Source organism: Bemisia tabaci, chromosome 9 (assembly GCF_918797505.1).
Source record: "Bemisia tabaci chromosome 9, PGI_BMITA_v3".
NCBI lineage: Eukaryota > Metazoa > Arthropoda > Insecta > Hemiptera > Aleyrodidae > Bemisia > Bemisia tabaci.
In genome coordinates, this window is record NC_092801.1 from 26101532 (window position 1) to 26119153 (window position 17622).

A 17622-nucleotide genomic window follows, 5' to 3' on the forward strand; every position below is an offset into this window, starting at 1 on the left:
ATCCATCTTCCCGCGGTTTCCTACCAAACCTATAACCTCAAGAAAGAAAATCAAAATATGAAAATAATGAAATGAACTGAACAACTGTTCACATCATGTTTTGGTGCTTGTTACCAAGTAGTTTTTTTTTTAGTAAATAGTTAATTATCAGTGATTTCGTGTCTATTTTTGTCCAAGCCGTACTTATTTTTCTCCTTGTCCTTTTTCTATATTTGTTTGTTATTTTCAAGTAAGAAAATAAATTATCAGAAAATAAAAGCCAATTTATGCATTAAAACCAAAAAATTCCTTTCCTAAACGGATGTGTCAGTCGCGCCTCTATACTACACACTACACATCCATTGCAGTGACTCTGAAGAAAACAAGTTCAAAGCTAAAAATTTCAAAAGTTGATGTAGCATAAATGAAAAAAAAAAAGTGCTCTGAAAATTTATTAAGCAGCAAATATTTTGCTGCTGGGAAAACCTAGAGTACCTACCTGTAAAGCGAGGAAAACCTATGTTCCTAAAAAAGGAAAGCTTCAAGTAAATGGACTGATCCATTTAAATGTGTCATTTTTACATCTCTAATGTTTAATCTTCAATTTATATAAAATTAAAATAATTTGCAGAGTTTTAACCCAGTTAGCAAGATTGAGCTCCGTCATTTGGATCCATTAGCCCGTACAGGAGCTCGCTCCAATACTCGCGTTATCCACAAAATGTAGCAGTAGATTGAAGATGGCATTGCTAAGCGCGCTCCTTACAGTCTCCGTCCACAGTCTCTAGCGGCAGATTGGAGACTGAGTTGATAAGCGCGCTTCTGACGGTGTTCATCCACCGTCTCTAGCGGTTGAACGAAAATGAGTCGGGTACGAGTCCAGGCGAGCGCATCTAGCCGCGTGTGTAGTGCGTTTGGAGTTGCGGAGAAATGCAGGAGTCTGGATGCGCGCGCCGCGCGTCCTTCAACAGGCAAGTTGTTGTGATTTGAGTCGTGAGCGCTTATGGAATTGATTGTAAAGTCCACTTGTTAAAGTAAGTATTTTCCCCATGTTTTTATTGCGTTTTCATTTTCTTTACCGGTGTTTAATTCTGCCGCTCGTGCAAGAAACAAAGCCGAAGTATTTATCTCTTAGTTAGTTATTTCGCTGAGGGACGAAAGTTAGTTTTCCTTTTCAGAGCTAACCTCCCTACCACTTTGTACCATGCTCTGTTTGTTTGAATTCAACATATTTCCTTGCGAAAGTGCAGGACAGCTGATCCTCAGTTGTCCTCCAGACGTTGAATTACTAATTCGGCAAGAACACAATTCAGCTTAATAAGCCAAAATTCTCGTGATTGTAGTCTATTCGAATCTTACTTGGCTAATGCAAGGTACCACTGGCTTATATCTTGTAGACTCGTGTAAGCACTCGAGCAGTGAGCTTGCTTATGAGTTGTCGACGTATATACTTAATCAATGAGTTTCAGACTGCATCTCACTTCTTCTCCGCTAAGTACTTTCATCTGTGCTCAGGGTTGGAATTGTCCTTGTCCATTGTAACCTATCTCGGATGAGATAAGCTGAACTCAATGAGTAATTGATTTTGGTTTCACCTGCTGGGTGCTCCTTGTTAGGTGTGGAGTATTTGTTCACAATAACATACCTCAAGGGGTTGCGGAGTCTCTCAGAAGTCAACGGAAATGAAATGGTGATTTTCACAGAACTTTTATGCGTTAGTTCTGAAGTATTCAATATTTAAATGATAACAATCGCTGATTCTTTTTACAGAGTAAATGTATAAGAACTAAACATAAGTTGGGTTTATTAGGTGTGAAGCTAATGTGTAATGTCATTTTCTTCATCTATTTTTCAGTGGCCTCACTCCAGACGAGCATCTGCACTCAGATTTATTTCCAAGTATTCTGGAATTTCCAAGCGGCTAATATTCTATGATCTGATTGCCCATCCTGTATCTGAGCAATCATTGGTAGAGAGTTAGCAGCAAAATCAAATCACCTCAAAATTCATCATTTAGTGCTTCAAACAACATTGATATCAAGGAAGATTTAGTGTAGGCAACTTAAATAATCATAAAAAGTGACTTTCAAAGTTTGATTTGTCCAGATATTAATTTTTTCAAACGAAGAAGAAAAGTGTACTTAAGTTCAGTGTTGGAAATGCCTAAATATCTGAATCAGTAGGTCAAACCAAAGTGTTCTGAATTTAAGTTTTAAAGAAGAACTTTATATTTGGTGAGTCTTTTTTTATATAATTTCTTAACGCATACTCTTTCAACACAGAAGGACTTTGATAAACTGTAGAAAGCAGTTTCTTTTGATGCTCATCATGAAACATCATCTCAGCAAGTTTGATGCCCTCTCAAGTTTGAGTTACATATTTGTGCTGTATATTACCTGAAAATTTTGATTTTATGTAGTTCAAAGCCTTGAATATTTTCTGTCATACTTTTTAGTGATCTAGCTGTATTTGTCGGCATCATTTAAGTGGATCTGAATGTCATGATTTATCATTATAACTTATTAAGCTTAAATTATAGACATTGTGTAACTCCATCCCCCCAAAACTGAGGGTCTCGCAGTCAAAATCTCACGATACTTTACACCGGTGACTAATGAAGAGTTACTGGAGTAAGCGTTATTCGGACTAGATGTGGCGCATCAATCAATACCTTAGTATACATTTTCTACATCAAACTTCATTCATCTTTGCAGGGTTCTCTATGGTAAACATGCTCCCTTTGTGCTACCAGCTACATGTGTCTTTCAGTGTCATTGATTATCCTAGGATTTTCAATGACATGTGTCATCCATAATCGTAGGATGACCAATGACATGCGCCGTTTAATGTCATTCATCATCCTAGAATTCCTAACGACATGTTTTAGGATTTTCAATGACATGCATCCTTCAATGTCAGGATTTTCAACAATATATGGAGTTGAATGTCTTTCAATGTTTTTGTGAGGAATGAAGGATATACCCTTGGAACGACATCTGATGATAAAGTGGCAAAAGTTATATTTTCCTTGAGAAAGTGGTGAAGATTCATTGTCAGCTTCGATGAGATTTGATAGAAAGTATTTGCAGCATCCTATTCTGGACGTATGTTGAGGCTCCATCAAATACGGCTAAAGTCATTAATACTGTTCTTTCGTCAGCTTTCCAATTTTATCGATAATAATTCTTACATCTACTTAATAGTGCCGATTCCGAGAGGAGACTCTTATCAACAGGGTTGTAGAAGAATAATAAGTTATCAAAACCAATGTTTTAAGATATGGCTAGTCTCCAGAATTTCTTATTTTCATACAAATTATGCTTATTACTTGTGCAATGTGTTCCATACATCAACTTTTTTAATTAATGGAAAAACTGAACTAGGTAATAAAATTTTCTCTTAAATCTCTAGTTTGCCCTAGAGAAAAGATCATCTTGTACATCATCAATGTACATCTTAAATTTAGAAACGAGTCTATTTGGAATGATATAATGGTAATAAAATATCTTTGTTGGTATACATCTGAGTTTTTTTCTTTTCTTCTTTTTTTCTTGACTTTAAATGTTCTCCTTTGTTACATTGTTGAGAATAAATCTAGTTAGCCATAGGGGAAATAATTATGAGAATTTCTGTTAACGTTCCTGCAATCACATATAATTAGTATTTCAATATAAAAAGTTTTATTAGCGACATATCGAATTCATCCAAGAGGCAATTTGTCTCCTAGAAAAATAGATTTTCGAGGTAATATGGAAAATAACTTTAGTTAATAACTTTGACTTGGTATTTTGTGTACCTATCGAAAACACTTTGATATAAGTACATTATAAGTATAGGTCTTTACTATAAGTTTTCTTTTAAAAAAATTAAGTTTTCTTTTGGGATTACTTTTAAAAAAATCGGATCCACAGGAAGTACATCTACATCTCTAGAGTGCCTGATTTCTGAAATTTTGAAGCTAAAAAACTGAGGAATAAAGTGAAAAATATACAAGAAAAAATTTCATGGATTGTGAAATTCTTTCAGAGGTATTTTTGACATTTTATTTTTGAGCTTTTTAGCCTCAAAATTTAATTATATTCTCTTGAGATATAGATCTATTTCCTGAAGATCCGATGTTTTGTAAAAGAAACAAAAACCCCGAATAAATTTCATTATCAGTCAGAACTGCCGCTAGGAACGCGCTGCGTGACGCCGCGCGTGGGCCGCTTGCGTCAGTGCTACAAAGCCGCTCCGGATGCCGCGAGTAGCGGCGCCTGGACTCCGAGTCCGACGAGGGGTATCCACATTCAAACGGGTGAATATCTCTAGCTACACTGCCGCTCCTCTATGTGGATAAGCGATTCCGCTTTGGCACCGTCCACCGCTAGAATCCGCGATGGAGCTCGATCTTGCTAACTGGGAATTCATTCCGGGGAGATGGTCAATTATGTCAATTAATTAATTATTAATTACAATTAATTCCCATTCCTTAATGCGGGCTTTTCAAACGATTTAACTGTTTTATAGGACAGCCGCCCCTTAAAATCACTGTCAGGGCGTCATAATTACGTCCAAACCAGTTGAGAACTGTTTATTTAATATTCATGACGCCCTGACAGTGATTTTAAGGGGCGGCTGTCTTATAAAACGGGTAAACCATTTGAAAAGCCCGCGTCAGGAATCGGAATTAATTCCGGGCCGATCTCGGAACTTTTTCCCGGAATATTTGAAAATAATCGGAATAAAATAGTTCCGAATCACGGAATCTTGGGCTGAGCGAGAACGGCAGCACTAACTTACTACTGATAAGTGATAAAAATAAACTTCGAGCTTTTAGCAGAGTTGTGCCACGTTCGGAGGTCGACAATTGGTGAAGGAGAAGGACCTTGACAAGCAAAAATCGCTCAACAAACAGGTTTCGTGAGATTTGTGACCGTCAGTTGACCGTTCGCGTGTTTTTTGATCGAGATTTCGATTTGCAGGGTCTTGTATCTCGTGAGGCAGCACCATGATTCTTCCTGTAAGTAGCCCACAATTTTCCTTAAATTCCGTCCTTTTTCCTCCAATATTCGTCGATTATTCTTCACTAATTCCTTGGTTTTTTCTCTTTTCAGAAGTCTTTATTGCTCGTGGGAAGGAGGTCTTTCAGCACCTCTCGGACAGCCCCTGCACAGTTGGTAAGTTTTGGACGGCATTTCCTCCTTGTCTTATCAGTTGAATTGATAAGAACTCCACCCCCAATCGTCCAAACGTAATTGGAATTTGGGTTGTTTGTCATAGGCTCCTTGGTTAGTCGTCTCCTGTCAAAGTTACTTTGACAGAAGGTGTCAACATTCGAGTATAAACACATGTGCCTCCGGGGATGTCAAGTCAAGGGCAAATATGATTATAAATCATTTTATTGTAATCCAATTGACTTGAATCGTTGGACCCATTTTTTCAAGTATCTATCTCAGTTTATGAAAGTTTGGTTTTCCTCACACTATTGAAATTTAGCGAGCTTACGGGAATTTGCCCACATGATCATGAAATTTTTAAGGTTAGGATAGTGCTGAGAGCGCATTTCATCATTTTAAAGTCAAAACTTGAAACTTTGCTCGATGGAACCTCATTACATTACAGTTGCTGCTTTAAATAATTATCAGAAATCAATTGTTTTTTGAACAAGTTTTAACTTAAATTACATCATCCTACTCCTACCTTTAATGGGTTAATTTATCTCTGAAATTTTCAAAAAATAAAGTTCGAGAGTTGGCAATTTGGCGTGCAGAATGTTCACTAACTGGCAATCTGTATTTTGCGGGTGAATGGTGTAAACTCCAAAACACAGTGTTTACTCTGGCAGTAGGCACGCTGATTTTTATCAGATTTACTTGATTACGCTGAATTTTGTTAAAATTACTTCAATCACGCTAAACTTTTGTCGAATCTACTTAGACGGCGCAGCGTAACAGTGGGAAGGGAAAATTTGCGTTTTGCTGGTAAAAGCGTACAGTGATGTACTTTCAGCACCCCTGTTTGCGATTGCTCCAATCACTTTACACTAATTTTAAATTGCATTGACTCTTCAATCTTATCCTTTCACGATAAATATAATACTTTCTTAAAAACTAAAAAACCAGAGACTGGACTGGTTTCATATTGATCAATAGGATTTATGCCTACACAAGAGGATTAAGAAATTTGGCACCGGCTAAATTTCAATATTTTTTGTATGATGTTCCTCATGACCTCCTGAGCGAAATGAGCCGTGAAAGTCAAACTTTTCTTATTTCAATCCTAAGAAAAGAGGGTCTGAAAAGTGAATATTTTGGTATTTTTCACGTAACAAAATTTCCAACACACTTAGTTGGAAGTAAAATAAGTGCACCAAGATGACAGTTCTGAAAAAAATCCTATTCAATTTCAAATAATACTTCCTTGTCTCTCATGCTTCAGATGACTGTTCGAGACGCCCTGAACTCAGCTTTAGATGAGGAAATGGAGCGTGATGAGAGAGTTTTCTTACTCGGAGAAGAAGTCGCCCAGTATGATGGAGCATACAAAGTATCCCGAGGCTTGTGGAAGAAGTACGGAGACAAGCGTGTCATTGACACCCCTATCACAGAAATTGGTTTCGCTGGTATCGCAGTTGGTGCTGCCATGGTAATTCTTCTTTGATATTAATAATGTAGAGGTTGTAAGACTCCTATTCGACTATGCTTTGATTTTTGTTTGGTAAGTAACCAAGTCTTACACAGATTAAAAAAAATCACTTTCATGACGAGGAGGCATCTTCAACTAGAACTAATCAGAATCAAGACAGGTGCCAAAACTAGTTGGAAGTTATGATGGATACAGGTAACTGAAGCTCAGAAGTGCCAAGGCCCTTTGAAAAATTTACATTTACTTAACTCAGATTTTGGCAAATATAATCAATCTAGGCCTTGAGTTATGTGACTTTATGTCTTTTGTGTTGTTCCTTGCATCAATTTCAACAGCATGAAAGATTGAAGCTAGAGGAGTCAATCAAAATGAGAGTGGCCAAGGAAGTTCTAACTGCCAGCTGAATCAGTGCAGGAATATAGGAAGTAAAGTTAGCAGTTTTAACAATTAAGTAACAGGCTAATAAATTAACTGTAAATTATCCCCCCTCCCCCTTTCAATCTTGCTTGAGACTCTTGTCTCTGGACTTATCCAAGCTCATTTTGTAATGTTACCTAATCTTGATTTTTGGTTTTTCTCTGCATATTGTCATGGGAACGGAGTTCCCCATGATATTACAATCGTTCCGTTGCTTTCGCAATGGGATTCCCTATACCTCTGCGACCTTGAGCGTTTCGCCCAGTCTCCGATTTTTGGTTGATTTTCCGATGTATCAAAAACCGTTGTATTTTTTAGCCAATCATGTCTCTACGTCAAGTTGTGTTGATTTCTAAAATTCGCTTTCAGCGAGTTTTTTTCCACCTTGAGATGTCGTGTCTGACTGGTAAATCTGCGCAGAACCACGAAGTTCCGTTTTTAGGCAAATTCTTTTTTTTGGGAGGTTTTCATTGGCTATTTTTCGCCATCAGTTTTCTGTTCGTTGGTGCAAAAGATCGCCTACCTCGTTGCTCTTGAGAAGCCGCCATTATCCCACCTCAAATTTTAAACATAGATGTAAAGAAATAATAACCATCGTACAAGGTGGAAAATTGCTCTGGAGGACCCGTTACGGATATATGAGCCAAAATCAGAACTCGATTGATGGATTTAATCCATGAATACAGAAATATTGCCTCAGCTTACTGCCGCGATCGCAAATGCATACTGAGATGAACCTTGTGACACATGACCGCATAGGTAAACAATGTCTCACAGAGTAATGCGCTTGATCCATTTGTCTCTTATCACGCCAGTGGCCGAACCGTTGAAATCTCAAGGACGTCTTTTGTGAAGCCCCGCTCAGCGTCCGAGATCACTTAACTGTTCTCTTTTTCTCCTCCATTTCCGAGCGGTGAGATAGCTCAGTTAACTACAACACCGTTCTGCTTCTGGGAGAGTGTCACTTTTTGTGGGAGCGGGGGTTCGAATCTCGTAGAGGACAGTTAATTTTTACTGGTTGTATTGAATGTTTTAGACCAATAATCTAACAATAATTAATACTTGGCAACTTAGGAAGCACATAGGTCCCTTATGATGCGTATTTGGGCATATGTGTAGAGTAAAAATATCATACGTAGGGTGTCCCAAAAGTACCGGGACTGGTTCTGTAACTTCAAAAGTAAGATAGATGCAGACATGATTTTGGTCTCATTTTAAAGATCAACTCAATACCTATCGATTAAAACCAAGATCAGCTCAATCGAATAAAAATTGACCGAGTTATGACAATTTGAAATTAGTGAGGAAAGTTTACCCCTACGGTTTTTAGGAAGATTTTTCGCTTACCAGGATTCAAAAAGTTAATATTCGTATCCACTTTCCTCCGAATCTTCCATAACTTCCTTTTGCTTTTCAAAGTACCGTCCATCAAACCGGATGCACTTTTTCATGCGCTCTTGCCACTTATCCAACATTGTTTTCCTGAATTCTTCCTCTGGGATGGAGTTGAAGAAGTTTTGAATTGCATTCTGGATTTTTGTCTTCGATACGAATCTTCGTCCGCGAAGCTCCTTTTTAAGCGCAGGAAACATCCAAAAATCACATGGAGCCAAGTCAGGGCTATAAGGGGGATGAGGGATTGTTTCAACTCCATTTTTACTCATAAATTCACGTGTTAAGCTCGATGTGTGAGGCCGCGCATTGTCTTGATGGAGTATCCACGAAGCTTTCAAGTCCGACCGTTTCCGGGAAATGTGCATTCTCAACTCCTTTAGTACTTTGCAATAATACGCACTGTCAACTGTTGTGTTTGATGGTACAAAATGTTGATAAATGACACCTCGAAAATAAAAAAAACACAATAAGCATCACTTTATCGGCCGACTTTTCGATTTACGGCGATGAAGAATCTTCCTTAAAAACCGTAGGCGTAAACTTTCCTCGCTGATTTCAAATTGCCATAACTCGGTCAATTTTTATCCGATTGAGCTGATCTTGGTTTTAATCGATAGGTATTGAGTTGATCTTTAAAATGAAATCAAGATCATGTCTGTATCTATCTTACTTTCGAAGTTACAGAACAAGTCCCGGTGCTTTTGGGACACCTTATGTACACTTTACGCCGAAAAAGCGAACCTGAAACTTAAATGCGTTAACTTCCGAAAACCATAAATAATCCAACGAAAATAAATAATTGGTACATAACAGCTTTCTTGTATGCAAAGAAAATAATTAAAAATGTTAAAAAAGAGATGTCAACACAAAATTACATAGCCCCTTCAATTCAGAAGATACTACAAACGAACTGTACCTTAACATTTTCATATCCCAGAAGCTAACGTTCCCATGACGAATATTGCTATCGCTAGCGATTGCAAAATCCAACTTGTTTTCCCCTTGGAATAGTGTGAAGTCAACACTGTTCCACCATACTTTTTCCAGGAGTAAAGTGCAGTCATGTTTCAACCATTTCTTGATCAGTTTCCAACCCTTTAAGTAAATGGATTTGAGTTGAAGTTGGATGTTTTGAGGAAAGAAGTAAAAATATGTCTTGTCTAGAAATAAGTCAAATCAAACATTTCTGTTCTTTTTTTCTAAATGTTTATTATCTTTATTTTTGTTTTTTATTTTGTGTGTTTCTTCAATTCAATAACCCAAGTTATTTTATTTCTCATTTTAGGCTGGACTAAGACCCATTTGCGAGTTCATGACCTTCAATTTCTCGATGCAAGCTATCGACCATGTCATCAATTCTGCAGCCAAAACTTTTTACATGTCCGCAGGATTGGTATGAATTTAACAATTTAATTTTTAGTATTGCAGTGAAAAAACCTTTGCATAAATAACCCAGGAAAGAGTTCTTCAGCATTTTCCACAGCTGTTTGTTGTGTATTTGTATCTATTTATGGTGGCATTTCGATTTGGGCGACCAACACAAAAATTTTAAACTGAAAAAACTTGAAAGCTATTCCTTCTTGAGATTATTATACTGTTAAAATACGAGTTAAAAAAAAACCAAATTCGAAAAATTGTCTCAGAGTTCTTGTATGTTGGGAAAACGCTCGGCAGCTATTTTCAACAGCCATCTTATAAAAATCGAAATTGGATTTTTGATGAGCCTGAGTCTTGTGCATAAACCCTAGGGTGGTTCTCTTTCCAAAAGAGCTTCTCATAACCATCAAAATGAATCTGGTAAGCAGCAATTTCCTATCTAAAAGCACAGGATTTTTGCCGTTTATGGACTGAACCTTGTTTTAAAAGTAAGAAGCTATTATTACATAGTCTGTCAACGGCTGGTAGATGACAACCTGTGATTGATTCAGTAGCAGCATACCCTTAAACATAGAGTGTCATGACGATTTTTAAACCTTTTTAATCCACTTTTTTTAATGCTCCATCTGTCAAAAAAATGTCAAAACATCATGTTAGAACAAATGAAGGGCTCCTCTCTTTTAAAATGAATTGGAAAGAAAATTCTTGCTAATGACCCATTAGCCTCCATCTTATTCAGCATTTTCGATAAATGCCCAACAGTAAGACCCTAAAATCAGAAAATGAAGGGTTTGTTAAAATTTCTGAAAAATCAGCTGTTCAAATGCCACTGCAAGCATAGCAACTAGCTTAGCCACCTTGACGCATTCAGGAGAGTGCACCATCTAATTATTTTCACAAAGTTGCTGTGCCTTGCATGTCCCTCGAAAACAGGTCCTAAAACTAGTGATTTAGGGAGGAGAGGTAGAGGTTTTTTTTTCTTTTTTGATTGAAGTTATTCTTTCTGCTTCCAGATTAATGTACCAATTGTGTTCCGTGGTCCAAATGGTGCAGCAGCTGGTGTAGCAGCACAACATTCCCAGTGTTTTGGTGCATGGTACAGCCATTGTCCAGGACTCAAGGTAAAAAACCCTACAGCTCATAAACCTACCTTTAAGTATAATAGATCAGTTGTGCTGGTTGCAGAATTGTGTTTTGATGTTTGATTCTTGTAGATTAGCTAAAACTAATAACATCTGTCCAAACAGCAACTCCTTTTGTTCAATATTGACCGAGATATTGCCCTTTGAAAAATCACGTTTTTGACGAGATCCACAGCGGTAGTGACACCATTGGTTTCTTCCACCTTGCTTTCATCCGAGTTTCACGTTGAGTAATCAATGCAAATGTATGTCACACTGACTGATGAAAGTAATGTGGAAGAAACAAAGGGTGTCACTACCGCGGTGGATGACGTCAAAAACTCGACTTTTCTGAAGGATGTCTCCGTTAATATTGTACGTTTAAAGTTGCTTTTTTGCCCGATCTTATTGTTTTTAGCCAATCTAAAAAGAATATAGCATCCAAAAACGATTCTGTTACCAGCGCAACTGACCCATTGCCCCAAACCTAAGGAGAATCAAGGTATTTTTTATATATATCCATCAAATGGACGTATTTCTGTCAAACGGAACTAAGCGCCATCGGAGGAGGAAGGTAGAGGGGGGCTTGGATTGGTGGCAGAATCGGACGTCGGGCTCATTCCGTCCTATACTCGCAATGCTTTTTCATGGCGCTTAGTTCCGTTTGACAGAACGCGCTATCCGGCATTCTAAATTCCTCGAAAGGAACTCTAATTGGCGCTTAGTTCCGTTTGACAGAAATACGTCCAAATATTGTTTAACCAAAGACATTTTTCCAATATTTTTCTTTTATCATTTTCAAAAAACCACAATTCATCAAAGGTGCAGTGAATTCCTAATCACAAGCCTGCGAGCATCGCCAGCAGTGTCAAAATGTGGAATGACCAAAAAAATGCGGAAAGGAGGAAACATTTTTTTAGGGTTTTAAGTTCTGCTTGTTTTCTTCAGAATACTTGCCTTGTGACTCTCTCTTCCACTACTCTCTTTTTAAGATTCATTTTCTCTCTGTTTTTTTAAACCATTTTCTTCTCTTTGCAGGTCATCTCTCCTTACAACTCTGAAGATTGTAAAGGCCTATTGAAAGCTGCCATCAGGGACCCTGATCCTGTTGTGTTCCTAGAAAATGAACTTTTGTACGGTTCACAATATCCTATTTCTGACGAAGCTCTATCGAAAGACTTCGTTCTACCCATCGGCAAAGCTAAAATTGAGAGACCAGGTATATAAAACCACAGCCTTAAAAATTGCAGAAGAATAGCAGTATTTCGACATTAGATTTCTAAGCAAGAAGGCTGTCAATATGTATTAGATAATATTCTCCATTAGATTCATTTTGAAGCCAATTTTTAATGAATAATTTTCTTAATTCCATTTCAATGTGTCTGATCTTTGCATAAAAATAACTCATACCCTGTGGTCAGATAATTGTGCATTCATCTTGTAGAAATCTTCTAGCATTTGGCTTTGTTTTTAATTCCCTGTCTTGGCATTGGGACACCTCAACGTTGATAAAGACAACAAAATATGATGTTCTACGAAGACCAAAAATTGATCTGAATCAGTTTTTATCTATATTTAATTTTTTTCTGTTTATATTTTGTCATGTGACCTTATTTAAAAATGTACTTTGTCTTTTAATATCATAATTCATCGTTTTCTGAGCAAAGGAGTGTAACTTCATTCCCAGGTTGAAACTTGACTCATACAATTCAACTTTTTTATGAAAGACGGTCCATTTTTCAAAATTATTTAAATTCCTGTGCATGATCAAGAAAAAATGTGTGTATCTTTCAATAGAAATGCCTAACAGTCTTTTAAGAAAAGCCTTATTTGCAAGTCAAAATTTTGCAAAGTTGAAACCTAGTTACGTTCTTTTGTCTGAGAGAGGAACATCTAATGGTAAGCAATACATACACAGTAACCTTATTTACTATAACTTGATGAATATCTTTGTATCTTCTTTTCAAGGTCAACATATCACAATTGTTGCTCACTCAAAGGCTGTCGAAACTTCTCTTGAAGCTGCTCAGACACTAGCAGGAAAAGGAATTGAAGCTGAAGTCATAAATCTACGATCTCTGCGACCCCTAGATGAAGAGACCATTTTGAAATCTGTGGTGAAAACGAATCACATCATTAGCGTTGAACAAGGGTGGCCTCAGTGTGGTATCGGAGCAGAAATTTCAGCTAGGATAATGGAAAGTAAGTGTAACTTCACAAAGGCATTTTGAATGGTGTTTTTTTTTTTTTTTTTTTTTTTTTAAATGGCAGGGGTGCAGAAAGTTTTTCTCCTACACATTTTTTGAGGTTACCCTCACGATGCTGTCCCTATGAGATTTGCGTTTTCACTAGTTCTTTTGCATAAGAGAGCATGTCACACAGTTTCCTTCACAAAAAGTTATGCGCTTAGCAGGTTTGTGTTTCCTGTCCTCACTTTTAGAAAATCTCATGAAGTACAAAAACTATGATCTCAATGGCATTGACTATCACCGTGACTGTGATCCAAAAGTTTTGCTCTAGGTTGTTGAGTCTTATCACTCAAGAAAACATAACTGACAGAAAATTTTTGTTCAAAATTTCATCAAATATGCTCAAAAGTAATCCTTTCCCCCTTTAAAAAAAGTAAAAAATCTTGAACAGTCAAAGTTAATTAACAATTTGAGTTATTTTACATGATCAACGGTGCCCATGGGCCGTTTATAATATGTGAAGTTTAATTTCATATCTCTTATTTTATTAACTTTATCGATCATATCTATCAAGATGTTGTGAAACCCTTTTCTTACCGATTTTTCCAAAAATCGGTAAGAAAAAGGTCTCATAACATCTCAATTTCATATCCTTTATTTTTTTATGTAGGTCCCATCCTAGATCCCGGCACAGGATAAGTTCCTATTCTCTGACATGTAAAAGCAAAATGATAACAGTCGACACTTCATCCCCCCTTCCCTGAGAGTGATACATATTTTATGAACGACCGCTTACTTTACATCATCATACGCAATTTTTACTACCAGCACCATTCAATCTTTCGATCAACATCAGAACCCATCTTCTCCTCTGTTAAATTCTTGAGATTTCTAAACTGCCCAATAAGCAACTCAGATCAAGACTGTACCACCTCTCTTTATTAACGCATTTACTTACTTTGCAGGTGAGGCTTTCTATCATTTAGATTCACCGTTAATCCGAGTCACCGGTGCCGATATTCCTATGCCCTACACAAAGAGCCTAGAAATTGCTGCCCTTCCGCAAGCAGATGATGTTGTAACTGTTGTCCAAAAGGTCTTGAGTGTGAAATGATGAGCTTGAACGCGGAACCTTACATAAATAAGTTTAAGTTAATGAAATGGCATCGTGCTCCTTTTTAAATTGCTATCAATTAATAACCAAGTGGAAGAGCAATAACTGAATACCTAATGTTGGAGTCTCTAATGAATGGAGGAGGTAAGTAATGTCTCCGGAAAAATTGAGATATCAGTGGTCTAACGCAAAACCTGTTTCAAAGTAAACTTCGCACAAAATGGACCTCAGAAACGAAATTTTCAGTTCCATAAAATAGATTTTAACTGGGTCTTTAAGTCTCAGTGCTCCTTATCTCCTACTAATTTTTTTTTGCAACCACAAAAAATTTACTCATCTTCTTCATTCATGGCAGGCTTCAAATGTCTTTTTATGATGACTGATTTCCACCATATTGCAGCTTCATTTCTCTTTGAATGAGTTCAAAGTCCTTATTAAAGACTTAGTACTGCCTAATATATCTGAACCGGATCTGCTGAGAGGGGCTGTATCTTCTGGGAGAAAATTTTCCTTAACGTTCGTAAACTTAAACCTTACTTTTCTACAACCTAAGAATTTTTGTCACTAGACTTCAGTATCTCTTTCAATTTTTGAGATTATAGGGTCATATTCAGGCAAAAATTTCCAGATTTTCCTCCTCCATGTACTAGCAAAAAGTTAAGGAAAAAGTTCTCTGGGAATATGTCATCCCTTTCCACAACCTGGTCACAGTTGTGTAATGAACAATAGGTCAGCTGTGTTAGACACAAAATGATAAAGACATTATACATGCCTTACACAGCTGATTCATTGATTGGAGTTTTCCTTCGTGTATTCTTTTAAAGAGAATAGAAAAGTGTTCAAAATTATGTAAGCGTAGCAGCACACACTGTAGGGATCTGGATAATAAGCTTTTCGATTTTGTAACTTTCGGACGATAGCTTTCATTGGATAGCAATTTTTCAAAAAATTTACTTCAAGCAAGGCCTCCAATGCCAACCTATCATGCTCTTTAAAAGAAGCAGTTCATTGTTTTTCGACAATAAAAAAGTGGAAAATATTTAGATCTCTAATTAAAGGAAACAAGCTTTGATCGTAGGAGCCGTTCGCAACAAAGCATGGATTTTGGAAGTAGGGCTTTCTATAACCACTATTGTCACAAATTTTATTTTTGTCGTAACTTCGCCCATTCAATTTATTGTTTCTTAATTTATTCAACCTAGTCTCAGGTGTAATTTTAGTTTACATGTGTTAACTGAATGCATCCCGCAGTGGGTTTGCTTATATTTACCATTCAATGTTTGTGTAAGGCATATGATGCTCTGTTTTGTCTGTTTTTTTTTTTACACTTTTTTTCCAAAATTTTAAGAAGCGCTCAAAATTCTTCTATAATAATCCTCAAACTAGAGTTGCTGACGTTCCTTTTACTGTTGATGTTCTGTCTTTTGTTGTTAGTAGTTGCGTCTGAATGTCCGATTCTATAAGCTAAATTATGCTTCATCCAAAAATTCATGAAAATTGATAATTTTGTGCCATCGCAGGTGTAAGAACAGTAAATATGAGTTCAGAATGTAGGGACAAAAAAAGTGCACAAATTCAGAACCTTTCGCAGAATGTTTCTTTATGTATATTGGGATTCTCCCAAAAGTTTCTGCATTATAGTTCAATTTGGAGGAACTTTTTCATATTGTTGCCTCCGGCACAAAGGATCGTATCTTGATTGCACTTTTTTATCATTCTTTACTGACATTTTATTTTTATAGGAGAATTGTCACGTGAGTTTGCTTGAAATCTTCAGCAATTTTTCTTCACACTTGCGAGAAAAAACATGAAAATTTTGTGCCCAAAAAAATAGCATGTTTGTATGAATAGTGAAACAGTGCAGGCAAGATAAATTTCTTCCTGCAGGAAACAATGATATAATGCAAGTTGAAAATTATATTTCTTGTTTTTTCCTCCCTTTAACTAAGCATTGTATGCTTCGTTCTATACTCAGTGTTATAAACGCGGTCGTAAACCCTCAAAGGAGTTTGTTCGACTTCTCAAAGGATTCTCTCAAATTCTCAATACATACTACGCTTTGCTTGTTTTTGTTTGAACGGTGAATTAGCAATATTTACTTTGCCATCTACGTTGTAATGTATATTTGTACATTAGTTGTTACATAATTATAGAGTACGCTCTATAAAGCTGTTGAGTTTGGTATTATACTGAAAGTTGTTTTTTTCTTTTTATAGTCTAGATCTAAGCTTGCCAAACGTAGACAAAACATATAAAATTGAAGACCGGCACTTGGTGATTTTTCTTTTTTTTTTGCGTACTAATTTCATTCGTAAATATTTTGTTTCGAAAACCAGCTGAGAACAAAAAATTTTAATTTCCAACAAGACTGTTACAAAAAATGGAACTCTTTGTTCATTATAAAATGTGGATGAGCGTACCTTCATTTTGTAAGAGGAATCATGTTTTTCCATGAAAAGTTTTGAATCATTAAAAATTGTTGTGTAATATGATATTTAAGAAGATTCCTATTTCTTACATTTTTCAGCATTGTTATGAAACACGATTCATGTTTATTTTAGGAAAAATAATTTGAAATTCTGAAAAGAATCTGTTGATCTTTCATTTGAAAAACGTCTTGCCTAGAAACTTGTTTTGCTGCATTGAGTTGTTTCTATTGTTACAGTCTCTTAAAGGTTTACTTTCTCTCTTTAAATGAGGATTTTAAATTGGATTTAGAATTCAATAGCAGCAAGCTAAAAATGATGTACTACTTAAAAGAGTTAAATTAATGATTAATTCCTTTTGGAAAAAATAATTTTGTTTTCCATGGCTCAATTTTTGAGCAATGCTGTATACATTCCTTTGTAATTTACAATTTGAAAATAACTTTCACAGCAATACTATACTAGCAATTCATTTTAATGTCCTGGGAAGCAGAGACCAGGAACCACAGCCAGGTTTTCTTGACCGGAATTGAAATTTTTCCCATAAAGCCGCGCATCCAAAGTAACAGAGGTTGACTGGGACGGAAGTAATGACCCAAAATACCAGCTCATCAGTGCTTTGACCTTTTCAGTCGTTTTTAGCTGTCTGAAGGAGACAGATTGGTTCCAATAAATTGCCCCAAATTTCAATCCTACCGTGCTAAGGAAAAACGCTGCATGAACATTCTAATGTTAAGATCTTTTACATTAAACTGCATTTTGAATTTACTGAAAAATTCTAAGGAGAATATTCGCATGTCCTCTGGGAAAGTCCTATTTTATCAGAAAAAATTTTACAATAACTGAATGCACACACTAGAGTTTTTCCTTAATAGGGCCAAAATTGATTGCATTTAGGAAAGGAACCAGAGCAATTAAAGTATTTTCAAAATCGTGCAACTTGTTCTTTTTTTGAAAAAATATCAACATATGTACAG

General features: G+C 36.4%; 1 protein-coding gene and 1 long non-coding RNA gene across 2 annotated transcripts; both read left to right on the forward strand.

The window, feature by feature from the left end:
• The first annotated feature begins 611 nt into the window (after positions 1-611).
• LOC140225357 (uncharacterized) lies at positions 612-3498 on the forward strand. Its single transcript, XR_011900477.1, has 2 exons — positions 612-1013; positions 1835-3498. It is a non-coding gene; the product is annotated as an uncharacterized lncRNA (long non-coding RNA).
• A 1280-nt stretch (positions 3499-4778) lies between these two features.
• Positions 4779-17099, forward strand: Pdhb (Pyruvate dehydrogenase E1 beta subunit). The gene is made up of 8 exons (XM_019052441.2): positions 4779-4981; positions 5076-5138; positions 6400-6606; positions 9704-9811; positions 10809-10916; positions 11955-12135; positions 12885-13118; positions 14071-17099. The coding sequence occupies exons 1-8, from the start codon at positions 4970-4972 to the stop codon at positions 14217-14219; spliced, it is 1062 nt and encodes a 353-aa protein (XP_018907986.2). The 5' UTR covers positions 4779-4969; the 3' UTR covers positions 14220-17099.
• The last annotated feature ends 523 nt before the right edge of the window (positions 17100-17622 follow it).